Below are 19189 nucleotides of genomic sequence, written 5' to 3'. Positions count from 1 at the left end.
ACTGATTAGATCCCGTTGCTCATCCGTCTACAGCTTCTCCTCACGGGGCCAAGGGCTCCTCTGCCATTTGCCCCACACAGCCTTCTGAGGTTTTTCAAATGGGTGCCTGCAGCAGATCATTGCCCTGGCATTAGCTGGGCTTCCTGCATTGCTATGCTGTGGCTGCATTATGGATGCTGACTGTACAACTAAGCTGCGCTCTCATCTTTCTGGGCACTGACAGCAGCGAGCCAAAAAACAAAGAGACTAAGTCTTAAAGGTCAGGGAATATTATATGCATCATTTCAACATATCATCAGCTCAAAATAAAAAGCCAGCCACCAAACCTCTTTTTCTTTATGTGTAGCTTAGTCAAAGTTAACCTTGTTCTAGCCTAAGAAACATTTATCTATTTCACCTTTTTGCCAGTACTTGTAGGGAAATACAAAAAAATGTTAAATAAAATGTGTAAATCCACTTGAGTCAATGTCACCACACTTCATAAAAACAGTAAATTAGCCAAGTCCCTTCTTCCAACATCCTCTTCTGTAGCAGACTAAAGAATAGTGCTATGAAACAGCTTTCTGTAATATTCTTGTTCACCTGTACCATCATGTGAATGAATGACGCTCATGAAAGATGACAAGGGCACTTGGAGGGCAGCCCTATGCTCAAAGCCAGCACCAGGACTGTGCTCTCTCCTTCACAAGCAAAAAGGGACGTTATGAATGGTCCTTGTACTGATCTTCTGCATAAGTATGCTTTCCACCTCGTTTATATAGGAACTCATACTCGCTCTGAGCCATGTCCCCTTTTTCCTGCTTTGGTGACTTATCCTTGATAATCCAAGCCAAAAACTGCAAGACAAAAATCTTGTTCATTTAAAATTAAAATATATATATCTCAGTGGGAGTTGTACAATTTGGGGTTCAATATTCAGATATCTAGGAAGTGTATTGTGTAATATTTTCTGTCAATGATTCCAGGTTCATTTCTAATAGAAATAATCTGTGAGAAATGTTTTTATCCACATTTCAGATGACCAGATATCATTTTATCTTGTTCTTAGTTCTGTTTGATATAATTTGGCATCTGAGCAAAGCTTAAGGACCACAGCTGACCCCTTTGTAAAGCTGTCAGTGATGTTTGTTTGTATGTTAGACTCCTGGAGTTGAATATGAAACCTAAGCTGAATTGTTATGGCACAGCTGCAACTAGCAGTAGGAAAAGACTCTGGTTTAGGTTAGTACAAAAAGCTTGCAGGAAGGGGAAAAAGCACACAGCTGAATCTATGCCAAAATTGAAATTGTTGATAACTTCAATCCCAAACACATCATTTAATCTTGCAGTGTATCTTCCTAAACTTCATCTCCAACCTCTACCAGTTTTCTCTGTCACACAACTTATGTTGGACAGGTATCTCACAACAGCCCTCTCCCGTGGCCTGGACAGAGGAAGCACAGGTAAAAGGCCAGAGAGAATAACTTCAGAGACCAAAACCTAACGCACACAGGTAGAGGAGAAACTGTTCATCACATCAACTGTTTCAAAGCCAATCCCCTTTCTTGGGCTGAAGACAGTGGTTTGCCAATATAGAAGAAATTTAGAGATGAGAGTTCTTGACATGGTAGATTAGGCTGCTCTTCCACGCACTTTTGTTGCTGTGCAATACAATCCTTAATCTTTGTGCTAGTTCCAGATATAACTCTCCTTACTGTCTTTTAAATGAAGCTTTTTTTTTTTTTCCTGAAATTAAAACCTTTCCAAGTTTGGGGTTTTAAGAATCACAGAAAGCTTCTTGCTGCCAGCCCTAGTAATATATTAATTATTTCACTGAAATAAATGCATCTGTTAATGTGTTTAATTAAGCATACAAAGCTCTTTATTTGATGTTATTTGTATTTAAGATCTCCTGTTTTCCCTGAAGTATTTATTATCCAAACCATGATTCTTCTAATCTAAGATATACTCTGGGACTGAAGTACTATTTTTATATCAGCATTTCTCAGCTGCTTTTATCATGAACAGATATATTACGAACCATGCTAATGAGCTGTTTAGTATTCAGATATTAGACTTTTCCTCATTTTATATGGAAATACTACTATAAAAATTCTAAGAATACTAGTTTTATGTGCATGATAATGATGAGATTCAAAGCAAATAAGGAGGAGGAAATCTGTGGTGGCAGTGAATATCAAATGGATTAGTACATCGTCAATGTGCTTTACATTGGTATAAAATTATTAAGCATGTAATTAAGTAGGATCAATTGCACTGTTTGTTTTTGGGGTAATGTTTTAGCTGTTTTAGATGTTTCATCTTTTAAGAATTTAATTTCACACTTTAATGATCTTCTTTTAATTTCCTCCTCCTGCTCTGAAGTCACACAGCCAGGATACGCATGAAATCCGCTACCTATCAGGAAGTGACATGGGTGGAAGGCCAGGCCAAAGTCACTCTAAAGGAAGAAATGAACAAAGCACATTAAATAATTGTGTAAATACAAAAATAGTTTGGTTCAACTGACTTTATTCATCAGACACACTGAAATCCCCAGGATTGTTAGCAGGAAAGAAATTATATAGTTACTTGCAGCAACTGCAGCTTTGACCTAGCTGACCTCAGAGAGGTCTCCAGTGCAGCCTAAGTGAAATGAGATTTGGCATTAGAGAAGCCTAATGAGTAAAATTGCCAGCATACAGTACACTTATATCTGCATGCAGGCCACAGAAATAAATACAACCTCAACACTCGGTTTTGGGCAAGGTGGAAAGAGAGATGACAATTCTCTACTGTGGATAAAGAAGTTACTACTGCCCTATGGAATAAAAACCCAAAAGTGGAAATATACCTGTTATTAAACAGAATTGTCTCATTTTGAACGAGGAATTTCAAATCAGTGAAAAGAAGCATTTGTCATTATGGAAAAAACAAGATCTGAGTAGGCTTCCTTATTAATCTTGTCTGCTGGAAAACGCACACACTGCCCCTGCACAGGCTCAGTTCACCTCAGGTGGTGTTGTATGTGTCATCCCAGGGACTGAAAGTAGAGCTACAGCTACCACCAACACTTCATAGAATCATAGAATGGTAGGGGTTGGAAGGCACCTTTAGAGATCATCTAGTCCAATCCCCCTGCAGGAGCAGGTTCACCTAGATCAGGTCGCATAAGAACATGTCCAGGTGAGTCTTGAAGACCTCCAAGGAAGGAGACTCCACAACCCCTCTGGGCAGCCTGTGCCAGGGCTCCCTCACCTCAACAGTGAAATAGTTTTTTCTTATGTTTAAGTGGAACTTTTTGTATTCCAGCTTCATCCCATCACCCCTTGCCCGGTTGCTAGCTACTATAGAAAAAAAGGGATGTCCCAACCTCCTGACACCCACCCTTTAGATATTTATAAATGTTAATAAGATCTCCCCTCAGTCTCCTCTTCTCCAGACTAAACAGCCCCAGTTCCCTCAGCCTTTCCTCATATGAAAGATGTTCCAGTCCCCTGATCATCTTGGGATTAAAGGGGCTGAGGAGGTGGGAAACATTCATTGAAAGGCAAGACAACAAGTGTTATTTATTTTACTGAAAATATAGTCTGAGAAGACAGATTTCAGTAAGAATAATGTATCTGAACAAGCATTATAGTATATCACTTCTCTCTTAACAGAAGTGCAGATATCTGGTTTTTTTGTACCTGTTCTTCATACCTGAACTTACCATTGGCTTTAGGTTAAGGAGTACGCTTGAAAACTATATGGCCTCTTGCAAGAAGACAGAAAACCAAAGACAGCAGCACACTAGAGATCTACCTTAGACAGCCTGGTATGGATGTAGAGCAGGAAAAGCCACAATGAGTTAGAAAGTGCCATCTCAATACTCTTTACAGCCTGAGTGTAAAAAGGCAGTGACAGACTCTCTTTGCAGTCTTGGCATACTTATCAATGCTTAAGAAGTGAAGAAAAGAGAAGAAACACTTCAGAGGTAATTTTATTATAAGATGGGAAAAAAACCACACCTTAAATGATTTTTTTGACCTAGATTTTGTTTCAACATTTAAATAATGAAAAATAAGTTTGACACAAATTTACTTTGAAGTAACTCAAGTTATTGCAAATACCCTATTAGTAGGTACACATCCTAAGAAGCTCTGTGCCTTGAATAAGGTTATAAATATCAAATGGTAAACATTAATTTGCCATCCTCCATGAGGAGGAGAGTTCCTGTGCATGAACTTAGGTCCAATGCTATAAACATCTACTTTGATAAGAACCAACTTGGAATTATTTCATGTTGGGCATATCCATGTTTTACATACAATTTACATATATTTCTGAGGAGAGAGTCCTACAAAGTAGATCCACATGGATGTTGAATCATCTTTGAATAATATAAGGCAAAGGCATTAAGCAATACAGACTTCAAAACCTTTTGTTTGGCACAGAGAAGTTTTCCCCAAAACTTACTGGCACATACGTAAGAGCCGCTAAGACACGGACTTCTTCGATTTGACCTCTACATCTGAAAGTTATCATAAAGGAACTAAATCCTGAAGGATATTTATAAAAATTAAATCTTTTCCATCATTTCCTTCTCTTCTTTATTAAAAGGCTAAAATGTAGCCTGGTTGAATCCAGACTGCTGGCAATAGTGAGCTATACTCCTTTGTCCCAGTTATGTGTTATTCCTTGTGAGCAGAGCTTTTTGTCTTGCATTATTTCTTTGGCCATAGTAAAGTGTCCTCTTTGCTGACTAAAACTACTGTGCATTTTATCATTAATAACACATCTAAATTCTTATTTAAAAATCACAGCCCTATTTTCAAAAAGAGCAATTATACTTTTTTTCTTCCAGAAAGCCATATGCTTGCTAATGAGAGTTGTTTTCATCAGTAATTTTATTACACTTTAGCACTTTTTAAGTGACAAAGAATACCATCCAGACCACTATTTAAACACACCACATTTCTCCCAGAACAGGATCTACAGGCCAGATGTATCATTATAAACATTTGTAAGGAGTCTCAGTGCAATTGGGCACACAGTGAAGTAACATCACCTCAGATAAAAATCTTTCAACAAAGAATTTCACACATAAGATTGCTGCAATTTATAAATCCCTGCATTATAAAAAAAGTTATCTTTATATACCAGGAAAGTCAAAAAGGCTTCTGACGATTCTATGTGCTTATGAGACTTTTTTTCTAATTATGTTTTAAAGTTTCTATCAGTGCCTAATCAATAGACAATGCTGTGATACAGTAATTTCCCTGCCCCACCTTTTACCAAAGCAATTCCTGGTAGAGAGTGCAATGACAGCCTGACAATCAACACTCCCACAATCATCTTCCTATTTGTCTGAATTATCCTGCTAAGGTGCATTCCTCATTTCCCCAAAATACTCTCTTTTCCTGATGCTGACTATTGAACAGCAGTAGCATGACAAGACAGTAAAAGACAAAGGACTGTTAAGAGGAAGATGAAAACAGAAAGTGATGAAATTAGAATTAGGAGCTCAGGGAAGAGGAGACTTAAGAGAGGGGAAAAGGCATTTGTTCAGGATGATGACAGAGGAAAAATAAAGGAACACTGAGTATGAAAAATAGTTTTCATAGTAGTTTTAGAAGTTTTGTCAGCAGAACTTAAAAAAAAGCAACAGAAAAAAGTGAGGAGAAAAATAAATACAGCAACATTGAGGATTAGGGCTAAACAAAAAAGTTGTGCAAAAATGCAAAGCTGGAGTGAAAGGGATAACTCAAGCACAGAAAGCCTTGGAAGAGTTGCAAGGTCATAAATATGAAAAGAAAGAGGAGAAAAGAAAATAAGCAATGAAACTGTTAAGCTGTAAAAGAGAATGCAAATTAAATGGATTACAAAGAAATGTGCATGAAAATTGGGACAAAAGCCTCATGAAAAAATAAGTTTTAAATAGGTAAATTTCACATCAAGTGTATATCAAATTAAACACAGAGCTTCTAACAATAACCAAGACAAAAACTCATGCTGCAACTTCCTGCCCCAAGTTTTCAGACAGATAGGCTTTTTTTTTTTTGCCCCAGTGTATCTTAAAGACTCACTGCTGCAGTTTCCTTCAGTCATAGTGCTATTGTTTAGCTCCTCATTGTGGTCTCCCATCTTGCTAGTGCAGCAGACACTTCCCTCATGAAACCAGACAGAACTGCATCTATACCTGAAGAACAGCCCATGCCCAAACCATGATTAGCACTGAAATGTGTCTTATTTGTGGCCAAATAATGTCAAGAATATCAATGCTGTAAACAAAAAGGAAAAAACCCAAAAGGCATGAGGTTAGACTTAAAAGGCAGCACAACCTCATTAAGAGAAACTGTGCCAAAATCTTCCATCTCTTTTCTCCACATGTGCACATTTTTGGGTGTGTAATTTATAGCTTAGCTATGAAAATAAAATTGCTATATCCTAAAAACAAAGTCTTGGTCAAGGTATGAATTACTTTTAAAGGTTTTTCAAAAGATTGATCTTTTCATTTTCTTGTCTTATGAGTATATATCCCATTAGATATGCTTCTGTGTAGGAAGTGTAATTTTAGCAAGCAATTAATCCATAAATGAGCTGTTTCAAAGTTTCAGGAATTAGGCACCATCCTTCAAAGGCTCTATCCTGGCCTTGTATTATTCCTACATGTTTCCACAGACCTTAAAAGAGCCTCATTTTGTCAGCAATCATATAATTGAACTCCCTGTGAACCACTTTTGGAAACCATACACAATAAAAGAAGCCATAGATTAAAACAAAACAGACTAGTATTTCTAAAAACTATGTCACTGAGAGATAAAACGACCTTTAAGTCCTTCAGTCCTGAACTTTTTGTTGCATACTTTATTCCAAAAGAAAATATGCAGCCAGAGAGCTACAGAAATTACACTCATTTGAACCTGGATTTCTTGTCACAGATGCTGAGTTTCCAGGCTATGACGACACCATGATTCCCCATGTAGTTCTCATCTTTTATACAGACCACACAGTCTGTGATTTTGACAACCCCAATATAAGTCCACAAATAAACACTGTGAAAAGTTTGCCCTGTGTGAAAAGGCAAGAGGAAATCTAATGCTGCACTTTATATACTCCAATGGTCATATAAACTCTACAATTTCCTGAGCATAGGGGAAAATCTTATCTATTTCATATTATGACCTAAAAGCATTTAAAAAACAAGGGATTGTTTTCTTATTTTTTTTTATGCACCACACAGACCTCCTGTTACATATTTGCAAGGCATGAATCATTCATGATTAGTAAACCAGAAATGAGGTAGCCCTACAAAAACCTACTGGCTTACAATAAAAGTTAATGTAACTATTTATATTGGTAAGTTACCAATAATTGTTTAAATATTTGCATAGCACAGTAACTTTAGGGCGACAATCAAAATCTGTTGCAAAGTGTTCAACTACCTTTTAAGGAAATTTTTTGTGTCTGAAATAAGGTTTGGTGTATGGATCATGTAAAGGGTAACATTACCATTCAGAAATCAGCATAGAAATGAATATATAGAATAGAAAACAAAATAGTTAGATAAAAAAATTAAAACATTGCTTTCAGTCTTTTAAATTATTTTTTTACATTATTAGCTGAAGCATGTAGTTCTATTCCTTGACAAATTCTGATGTTTGCTAATATATATGTTGTGACATGCATGCCAGCTTCAAAATGATCATTTAAGAAAAAATACTTTTCATTTAAAAAACTGAAATTGGCCCCACAAATCAGACACTGCTGGAAGCCAAGCCCTGGCTGCTAATCCTTTACAGATAAGGCAGCACTGCCCGCCAAGTCACCATGAATGAGACTCATTGTACTTCTGATACCAGCTAGACAGATTTACACCTTGCTCTTGCAAGATCCTTGTGCTCAGTATGGCGTAAATTTCAGTTCCCGGTATGTTAACTTGGCTGACAGGGCATACCATACATAAAATCACCATACCATGGCATTAATCCTCAAGTACTTTCTTAATCACCCTTTCAAATATTCCCTCTTGAGGATCTGATCTTCCTGTCCTACTCCAGTTCTCACCATGATCATGTACACATAGAGCCACCCTTTATTATTAAAAACAAAACCCTCTATTTACAAGGTGACACAAGCTTAATCTTCCATACTTCAGATGGCAGGATGCAATGCAGCTCCAAGCAAAAGCCACATACCCTCCTTCTGGTGGGACTCAGCAGCTCATGTTCAGCAGAATATTGGCACTCACCAAGTGCATTCACTTGGCCTTCCTTTGCTGTAAGTTTAGATCTGTATATAGGCTGTATAGATGCAGCTCAAATAATACTGGGATCAGATAGAGTAAGGGCACATTGGTCTGACCATGGCCAATTACCACATGCCCACCCAGCTACTCAGTTGCTTCCCCTCTTCAACAGCATACCAGGAAAAATAAGGTGGTTAAGCTCACAAGTCAAGATAAAGAGAAGGAGATCACTCACCGGTTACTGCCACAGGAAGAATACTCTCGACTTGAAGCATCTTCATGTAATTCAGAGCCAGGCTACTCTGCCAGTAGAACTTACTCCAGCCTCTTTCTACAGGCCACAGTTTCTTCAAGGAATATCCAACCTGCTCCTCCACAGCCTACACACAGGCTGCAGGGGAATATCTGCTTCTGTACCCTCAGCACCTCTGTCTGCTACTCCTGTTTGCTCCTGGCTGTTCACAGAACTGTTTCTTCCCTCCCTCTTCAGCAGCCATTTGCCCTTTCTCCCCTTCCCTTCCCCAGAGGTGCCACCCGCATGGCTGTGTTGACTAGAACCAGCTGGAACCAATTGTGCTGACTAGAACCAGCTGGAACCAATTGTGCTGACTAGAACCAGCTGGAACCAATTGTGCATGGAACAGGACAGCCCCAGCCCCTCCTCACAGGGATCCTTCAGCCCTGGCTGACAACACCCACACACCTGGTACCGGGGCAGATACTATTAGGAAGAAGTTTCACAGCAGGGGCCACAGGCAAGCTGTTAATCACACCAGTTTTCAAAGTCACTGGTACAAAATTTACAAACTAGTTCTATTCAGAGAAGGATAACTGTTCCCATGGGACTCAATACCATTGCTTCTATGCTGGTTGTGACAGAAAGCTAATGCAAAAACATAAGCATTATTCCCTGGTCCAAGATGAGTGCTCCCCTGAACCCACAAATGGGGCAGCCTAGATGGAAATGGAGCAGAGTTAGTGGTGAGAAATGTAGCAACATCCCCAAAACACAAACCCTCTCAAGCAGACAACTGGGCCTCATTGACATCAGTCCCAAACGTCACAGCGAAACAACCTAAACTCCTCCACATAGGATGAAATGCAAGATTTGTCTCTATGGGGTGCTTCTCTACAACCTTTCCAAAAGGCTTAGAGGGTATGAGCACCATCAACATTCATCCTTTCCAGACTGTTTGCTCTAATACTCGGTTAACTACCAGAACATCAGCAATCCCATCACATCAGCAAAATGACCTTTCCTGGATGGGCCGAGCATGGCAGTTTTCCCAAACTATGGAGTAAGGAGGAAGCAGAGGTCAGAAGATAAAGCCCACACAGCAGTCATGCAGGTGTTCATCATGGGAAAAGGGGCAAACTATCTGGATGGGAACAAGTAAAACAGAGCCGAGAGGCTACATGCCAGAAAACAGGATGTCAAAAACACTGGGCATAATGAATACATTTCTATACATCTTTGCCAGTGGTTACTAACCACTGTAGCTTTGCTGCAAAAGAGATCCTCAATGGAAAGTGTGTTTTCTTTCAGGTCTGCAAAAATGGTATCAGGGAAGTTAATACTATGTCAAAACATTCACCTTGTTCTGTCAGAAGTACTTTTCAGCAGCTAACATAAAAGCACAGCAGTAGTATATTGCTGCATTAAGCATTTAACTGAATTTTATGTAAACTAGAAGGGGTTTCATAAAGTTTCTTGACATTTGTCACTTTGCTGTGGTTCATTTCCTACAAGAGCTTTAGAACTTAAGTCTTATCACTACTGATATGAAAGATCCTCATTCTAAGAGAAAAAGTGAGTACCTATTCATCACGTCAAACAAAGCAGTTTAAATTAATACGACCACCAACACGGTTAGGTATCTTGCCAAAGAATAGGTCTGTGCAGCTATCTCATTCAGCAGATCCCTTGTTCAGTAGTAACTCCATACAGCAAAATTATAAAGACTGGAAACACAAGACTACATTTCTCCCTCATGTCCACCATTTTCTTCATTTACCTTCAACAGATTCATGGCAGCACATCTCCAATGTATGCAAGTTATTTATCGATCTGGGATTTTCCAAAGCTACTTAAGAGTGGTTTGGAACCTGCCTTCTATTGAATTTCAATGAATCTACTTATAAAATACTTAGGAGCTTTAGGAAATTTTATCTTTATTGTTTCATACCACAGGAACAACATGGCATCCAATTACCTTATCCTTTGCTGGTGAAAGAACTACAATTGAGGTGCTAAATTAACAGATTTCAAGCTTGTGAAACTAATCTCACATAATTAACATCCAGAGAATGAAAGAAGCTATTTTAGCAAAGTGAGACTCAAGCTTATAAACAAAGTATTTCTGGTTGCTACCTTTCTTTTGCTCCTCTAACTCCAGTGTAATTATGATTACAGAAGATGATATTCCCTCAAAATCCCAGAGAAATATTATTATCGGAGATCATTTCAGTATCTTGTGATAAGCCTACATCTACTCAAACTTCTAGAGACAGGGATCATTCAAGTTTGATGATTTGTTAATGGAAACTGGTGGCTTTTTAAAATTCAGGACCAGATAGCTACAAAAGAATTATGTGTGTGGCATGTATGCAATGGACATTTGGGTACCACTTAAGAAAGCTCAGTGTCAGGATAACAAGGACAGAGCAAACTGTAGACAACAGAAGAGGCAGAATTGTAGTCTGGAGGTGTGGGGTGAATTGTTTTCAGAATTTTGATGCTGCTAAAATGAATGTCAAGTACTTTCATGTCTTGGCAGTAGCAGGTCTCATGTTGTATTGTGGGTTTTTTTAGTTCTTATATGAAATTTATGATATTCAAGCGATACTTAGGGTCATAGACAGTTCTAATGGATAAGTGCTGTAGCAAAGCACTACTACCTGCAACATACCACAGAATAGTATAAAAAGAGCTCGTACACTTGTGCCAGATCTCAAGTCTCTCTTTATGGGGCAAGTATCAGGCAGTGCTACAGAATCTTCCTCTACTTCATGGCTAAGCGACAACAAACATCCCAAGCTGGAACTCCTGCTGCACCGAGCATTACAAAAACCAAACACAATCAATATGTACAGCTCCAGAAAGAAGCTATTGAAAATAAGCAATTTCTTTTCCTACTCCTTTATTGCACCTTGCCTTAGCACAATGCATTCTGATAGAGAGGGGTCTGTGAAGTGAGATTAGAAAACAATGTGCAAACCAGATAAATTCTGAAGCCACAGACACACAAACAAAAATCCTTAAGTACTAAATGGATGGGGTCATTTGCCAATATAACTTTTAGATCTCAACCCTGTTAGTAATAGGTTGAGGAGGAAAGTATGTAATACTACATCAAAAGAAATGTCTAGATTTCAGAAGCCATTGATATTTCTTAGGCAACTGCATGTCTTATTTAGAAATAATTTGAGGTTCAACAAGGACAAGTGCAGAGTTCTGCATCTGGAAGGAACAACCCCACGCACCAGTATAGGCTGGGGGTTGAACTGCAAAGAGCAGCTCTGCAGACAGTGACCTGGGAACCCTGATTGATAATAAACTAAACATGAGCCAGCAATGTGCCCTCGTGGCCAAGGCCAATGGCAGCCTGGGATGGATCAAGAAGAGTGTGGCCAGCAGGTCAAGGAAGGTTCTTCTCCCTCTCTACTCTGCCCTGGTGAGGCCTCATCTGGAGTCCTGCGTCCAGTTCTGGGCTCCTCAGCTCAAGAAGGACAGGGAACTGCTGAAGAGAGTCCAGCACAGGGCCACCAAGATGATCAGGGGACTGGAACATCTTTCATATGAGGAAAGGCTGCGGGAACTGGGGCTGTTTAGTCTGGAGAAGAGGAGACTGAGGGGGGATTTTATTAACATTTATAAATATCTAAAGGGTGGGTGTCAGGAGGTTGGGACATCCCATTTTTCTATAGTAGATAGTAACAGGACCCCTTGATGGGATGAAGCTGGAACACTAAAAGTTCCATTTAAACATAAGAAAAAAACTATTTCACTGTTGAAGTGAGGGAGCCCTGGCACAGGCTGCCCAGAGGGGTTGTGGAGTCTCCTTCCTTGGAGGTCTTTAAGACCTGCCCGGACATCTTCCCATGCAACCTGATCTAGGTGACCCTGCTTCTGCAGAGGGGTTGGACTAGAAGATCTCTAAACGTCCCTTCCAACCACTACCATTCTATGATTCTATGAAATATGTTATTCAGAGGTAAAATTGTGGAACACAGCACTCACTGGTACCTCAAAATGACAATGCTGTACATTGCAACTTTGACACAAAATTAGTGAACTTTCCTACTTAAGCCCTTTTAAAAGTTGCTGAGATTGGAAAATGCTTGCAGCCTAAGACAATAGTAGTGTCAAGAATGGTGAAATAAGGAAAAAAACCCAACCCAAAACTCTAAAACACCCCTATGTAAAACAGTGTGAAACAGTGTTTCTAACTCCTGAGTGCCTACAGCAGGCAACAGTAAACAGACACCAGGTGACACATACTGTTGTCACTATTTTTGCTTTTTAAACTCTATGCATACCAGTATATTTCCAGTATATTTCATTTCTGTAGTTCTCCCACTAAAAACAGTCTGTCACAGGAGTCTACAGACAGCATTTCTATTTATTTTTTTTCTTTATACAGTAAGGAAGTCCTCTAAACATCTGCATCAACCTCCAGACCAACAGCTATCTGTAACAGGCAAACACGTCTGGCCAGATTCTGGGGCACCTGATAAGAGTTCTATTGATTTCAACTGAGCTCGCTGATTTATCCTGCTGAAGAATCCAGCATCATCCGATTAGGTTAAGCAAATTGATTTTTGAATCTTGACTATTTGCAAAAAACCTTATGAAAAACCTAGAGACTTATCACCCAAGAAAGGGCAGAAATTACCTGGTGAAGAGTTTTATGGATACAATTCTTTTAAAATCAATTTTTTCACAAAGAACTCATGAACAGAAAGGCAACAAAATTATTCATTATAAATTACTGAACTTGGCACTATAAAAGCAGCAGCTCCACTCAGAGCAGAAAGAATTACAGCTGCTGATAGAAGAGAACGCAAGTATAGGCACCATAGCAATGAACTTCTGCTTTTACAAAGCTGTTTGTCTGACCATATAGTGGAAGATGGGAAGTAGACAGAGAACAGTCTGGTGATGAAGCTGTCTGTCCATCTCAAAACACAGGCAGTGACAGGCCACTTCCCTCACACTTGCTGAAAGCCTGTGGAAACTGTGCCTGCAAGAAGTCCTACCCCAATCTCTATCAATGTAGTGGTAGAATTCAATGATAACTGAAGAATTCCACTTTTTTCTCCTTTCTATCCAATCCTAGGTCTCTTTACTAATATTAATAAAGGGACTAGATTATATGACTTCAAATGGATTAATGAGGAAATTAATTGATAGATACAATCATACCATATGGGTTTGTATAACCTTAGAACTTCCAAGTTCTATTGCAAAACTGGGTTCTAAGTCACCGAGAGATCAGTGTAAACCTCCCCTGGCACAACTTGAGTCCATTTATCACTCACTACTTGGGAGAAGAGACTGACTTCCACCTCTCTACATCATCCTTTCAAGTATTTGTAGGGAGTGCTCATGTCTCCTCTCAGCCTCCTCTTCTCCAGGCTGAACACTCCCACTTCCCTCAGCAGCTCCCCATGACTTGTGCTCCAGACCCTTCCTCAGCTCCACTGTCTCTGGCCATGCTCCAGCCCCTCAGTGTCTCGCTTGTAGTGAGGGGCCCAAAACTGAACACAGCACTGAAGCTGCAGCCTCACCAGTGCCGACTACAGAGGGACCATTTCCCTGGTCCTGCTGGCCACACTACTTCTAATACAAGCCAGGATGCCACTGGCCTTCTTGGCCACCCAGATACACTGCTGGCTTATGTCAGCTGCTGTTGATTAACACTTCCAGTTCTTTTTCCTCCAGACAGCTTTCCAGCCACTCTGTCCCAAGCGTGTGTTGTTGCATGGAGTTGTTGTGGACCAAGTGCATGACCCAGCACTTGGCTTCGTTGAGCCTCATACAATTGGGCTCAGTCTGAGAGAAGTAGGCTGGCTGATGTCAGGAAGAGTACAGGCTTGCCTTTCCACCCCATCTGCATGTCTTCAAGCCATCAAAAAACTTCAAAGCATATGTTCTTAATATGCCATGAGTTTCAATGGCATCACTGAACAAAGATCATATGGTTCAGTACTACAAACATGCAAAGTTCTTAAGAGGGAAATATCTAGGCATCCAACAAATTGCTGGATCTCGAACTGTGCTAAATATCAGGACGTAAATTAAACAGTGTGTGTGTGTGTGTGTGTGTGTGACCATTTCTGTGCTCTTGTCACAGTATTTACTAGCCAGCTGAAAAATGTCTAACTGCACATACTAACATTATGTTTCAAAGTACTGTAGGAGAGAATAATCAAACATCAGGGTAGCAATACAATCTGAAATGTACCCATTGCTTCCAACTACAGCATTTTGTTTTAGAGAATCCAAAAGTGTTTCAAAGGCAGTTAATCAGAGCACCTTGATCAATTTTCCTACCTGTTTCAGAGAACAAATGCTGGAGCAAGAAGGTTGCAATCATCAGTGCATGTCTGCCCAGACTAAAGCAGTTTCCAGACATCTTGAAATCCTGTCCCTCATTTTAAAGATCAGACTCCTAAATGCTGCCTCTTGTTTCATATTTTCTTCTCTTTTAGCAGTAAACCATATTTCTAGTCCTCCTCATCAACAGTGCTGCTTTGATACAAAATGCATGGCTCTTTTCTCACATTAAGTGATTATCCTGGGGATAAAATCAGGAAATTCCCTCATTTTCCTCAAAAAGCAGAAAACAAGAGAACATTAAGATTTAACATCACCTCATCAGTAGTCTACAAGGTTGATAAGAAAAAAAGTCTGCAAGGTTGCTACTATGGTCTTCAGAAGCTCTTAGCCACATTAAAAAAAGCAAGGTCTTTTACTATAATTAAACATGTTTTATTAAAGCTTTCCCTCATTTTCCTTTCAGTGCTTTTTTCTCTCTCATAGTTTTTACATCTTCTTTCATTTTTTTCCTTTGATGTTTGCGTGCTTTTCATACTTCTATTGAAAACATTTTGCACTATTCATTTGCACCCCACATTCCCCTAAATGTATTTGGAGGAATATATTTTTCCTGTATCTGTCTTTGCCTCTGCCCTCTACAGCTCATCTACAGCTCAGTCAGAGCACAGGGAACATATGCTCTGGCGACAGTGTTCATTACAGTGGCACACGAACAAAACACCTTCCATTTCTTTTGTCTCTCACCTACACAGTGAATGTAACCTGTTCCCCCTGATATGGAGATGTATTCAGGGTTTATTAGATAAAACTCAATCTGTCCCTTCAAATGTATAGTTAGTGCAATTAAAAATGTTACTGTTAAAAGGAAGATGAAATAAGAGCGTCTCCTTCTTTACTTACATGTATCTAAAGACTCATCTGAATCATCAGGACAATCAGGTTCTCCATCACACAGCCAGTGCTGGGAGATACAAGTCACGCAATCACGACACAGAAATTCTCCTACGTCACATAACTGATGTTCTTCTGAAAACAAGAATGTTTTAGAATGCAGTGATTAAAAATGAAGGGAAAACAAAATGACACAATGAAAATGAAGAGCGAAAAGAAAGTGATTCTGAGATCAGAAATCAGAGCAAACAATGAAAACAACATGAAGTAATAATTTAATGGTATCTAATGTCCTTATTAAGACTGTAGAGCCCTAAGATCCAGCGCAGTTTCAGTGGGAGCATCTCATAACCACTCCAACCAGACACAAACAGCACTAGCATAAACTACTTCTACAAATAGAAATTTAAGAAATGCTGTTTTTATCAAACTATTTCACCATAAATTAAATTTGTTGAATAGACAGAAATCACCATGCAAGGGAAGCACCTCATTCTCCTCTCCTGCTCCAGGAAAAAGTTTCAAAGTGTTTCAAGTAACCTCCTTTTTCAGGGATGTACCCTGTAAGAAGACAAAGGTCTTTTAAAATAATACTATATATTTATTTACTAATTTCTCAGGTACATATTGTAATGACCAAATCCTATTTCAGTTTTAGATAAAAACAATTTCATATTTAAGGTGACAAATGTGCAAAGACTTTAGCTATTTAAGGTCAACATGAGAACGATGGCCTTGAAAAGAGGGCAATTTTGGAAGCCTGGCAGACCCAAAGAATCTGCTGGATTCAACCACGAAAATCTAATGTCCTTGAGATCTAGAGTTAATTAACTCAAGACTATTCCATCATTAATTAATGTAAAACTATTCTAATTAAAGCTCACAAAGCCTCTCTGCAATATATTCTATTCATTTCATCAATATATAAATTACAGTAGTGCTTTCCACAAGGTTATATTGCAGATCACTGGGAAAAGGTTTCTTGGTTATTGTTACACTGATAAGAGTGAGAAATAACTTCACTGGGGTCAATACTGTTACAAAGACATAAACCCAGCTTTCAATAAGGAAAGAATTAAGCCCAATTCCACTTGTAGATCTAGCCATCAGTTTTAGTTCATATCAAAAGGGAATGGATGCTGTTACTTTTCTCTTATCACTATGAGGCACGCTGTAAGCCTGGGCTCTGCACACTGCTGGCTCCAGCACCTGCTGAGCCCAGTTGCTCTCTTGAAAGATCTTCCTTGCTGCAACTTGTGATTAAGTGCTTTGACTTTTTGGGAAGTGTTACAATATTCATTTCCTACTCTGATATGTCAACTAGAAATTAGCATGATAACAAAAATCCACTGTTCCTCCGAATATCTCAGCTGGCCTTCCGAGCAAAACATCTATTTTGCAGACACTACATACATATTGTGTTGCCTGATCACTGTAACATGAGTTTCTAAACATGCTTGTAAAAACTAACTCTAAGCTTTAAAGCAAAGCTCTTACAGCACCATTTTGGGGACGTTGTGCAAACTAGTAGTCTAGGAAATAACAACGGGAACACTCTGTTAAAACTAACCTATCATTTCACCGGTGCACATCTCATTTTCAAGGTCAGCCTCTAAAATGATGGACAGCTACAGTTTCAAAAGAGTCAAACTTACCACTATTATGTACACGTTTCATATTGCTTAAACTATATTGTGGCTTCTAGAACTTGGTACCAAAGCATGTTTGCTGTATTTTAATTCCTTGCTTTTACTTCAGCTGCAGGTAGCCCTCAGTCCTTTAAGCTGTTTATCTTCACTGAAAAGAATGAGTGATTGTATAATTAAAAGTGTAAGTTTACATGTACATGGAAGTGATTCAGCTGCAATCTTTCAGGAAGATGATTAAAGGTCCTGCTCTGGTAGCACCTCTTGAAAAACCATCTTGGAAGTCAGAAAGGAGGAGGGAGTTTGGCAATTTTCATCACGTCAAAGACATACAGTCGTAGAAGCAAAATCTGTATGAAGTTGAGGGATTTTTTACTAGTTGTTTTTATCACATTCTTTAAATGCACAATAAATTCCTGTTCCTTTATGGAGAGCTTGCAGTACAGTGTGAACTGCCATTGTTCATGTTATTACATGACTGTTCATAATAGACCTGGGAATACTAAAACTAACACAAACCCAGTTATCTTATCATTACCACTCAAAAGGGTTTGTTTTAAATAATTGATGGTCTTAAGTATCAGAACCATAGCAAAAACACTCATAGCATTCCTTCAATATTTTTTCTTCTTTTTGTATATAGTGATTTCTCAAAGAAGAAAAAGCAGTTTAAATGGCTACCTTGCATAAAGTAAGATTCATAAAAGCAAACTATTTCAAATGAGATCTTTCTAATGTTACTTTTTATACATTTCTACACTGACAGCTAAGTGCAAAAAAAAAAAGCTAATGAATAAATATCAAAATGTACGGATGGGAAAAGACTTTTAAAGGCAAGTTCACAAAAATAACAGGTTCTACATAAACCTACTCGACTATCTACATGCAAAATATCTAAAGGAGAAAGACAATATTTCTTTTTCTTAGTTCTAACTGACAATAATTGGATAAAAGGAGAAATCAATGCTATCATTTATGCCAAAATGTAATGCTTTAAGTCTAATTATATACTGCAGCAAGCAGAGCCCAGTGTTAAATAAATCACATTTGAAGCCAATGAAGAATTTCAGTCTAGTTATTCAAGTCTGTAAACAAACCTTACAAGAATGCCAATGAAATCGTGGTCGAAAGTAGAGAACTGCTCTTTTGTAGCTTCTTGGTGCAATGTCTCTATTAAACTCTGCCCATAAACCTTGTGGCTGTCAGCAAAAGCCCCCACCATCAGTAAAGAGGAAGATGGTAGAAAGAAGAGGATTCCCATTTGACACAGTCCTTAACATCACTCTCTCGGAAAAGTACAATTTAAAGCAGAGTAAAAGATAGCCAGTTAAGCTGATCTACCATTAATCTGAACACCTTTCACTGCAACATTCCCTTATGTTTTATACTCTTATCTGTAATAAAATCCCTCCTTGCTATTCAATGTCAACTGCCAGGCAAAACAGATCTGAACAGTGCTACTGACAGATGACTATAAGATCACAGGATTGTTTAGGTTGGAAAAGACCTTTAAGATCATTGAGTCCAAATGTTAACTCAGCACTGCCAAAAACCAAACACCACAAAACAAACAGGAATCCAATGGAAACATCTGGATAACACCATAAATGCCTGAGTAAACCACGTTCAAATGAGGATATCATGGAACAGGGAAGTAACCCATTGCAATGCTCTACGGTAGTGAGACTGACACAAAAGAAGTGGTAAGCTGCTGCTGGGAAACAAAATACCAAGCTTTTGGGTTTCTGTGGAGGTTTGTTTAAGAACATGGATACAGCAGTCAGTAAGCACTCTTGTAGGTGATTATCCCTAACAGGTTCTTCTAAATCTGCAGATGGTCACATAAGTCTAAACACATAAGTCTTAAATTTGTTCTTATTG

The 19189-nt window shown here is 38.8% G+C and overlaps 1 protein-coding gene across 1 annotated transcript in view; it reads right to left on the bottom strand.

The window, feature by feature from the left end:
- LRP1B (LDL receptor related protein 1B) overlaps positions 1–18530 on the bottom strand; it is a 556160-nt gene extending 537630 nt beyond the window's left edge. The window contains exons 1-3 of the mRNA XM_062005148.1: positions 18411–18530; positions 17233–17290; positions 15672–15797 (exon numbers count right to left, since the gene is read on the bottom strand). Coding sequence (XP_061861132.1) covers positions 15672–15797; positions 17233–17290; positions 18411–18530 — 304 coding nt within the window. The remainder of the gene's footprint in view (positions 1–15671; positions 15798–17232; positions 17291–18410) is intronic.
- Positions 18531–19189: the final 659 nt, after the last annotated feature.

The sequence above is a fragment of the Colius striatus genome, chromosome 11, assembly GCF_028858725.1.
Source record: "Colius striatus isolate bColStr4 chromosome 11, bColStr4.1.hap1, whole genome shotgun sequence".
NCBI lineage: Eukaryota > Metazoa > Chordata > Aves > Coliiformes > Coliidae > Colius > Colius striatus.
This window is presented reverse-complemented; position numbering and strand designations above follow the sequence as displayed.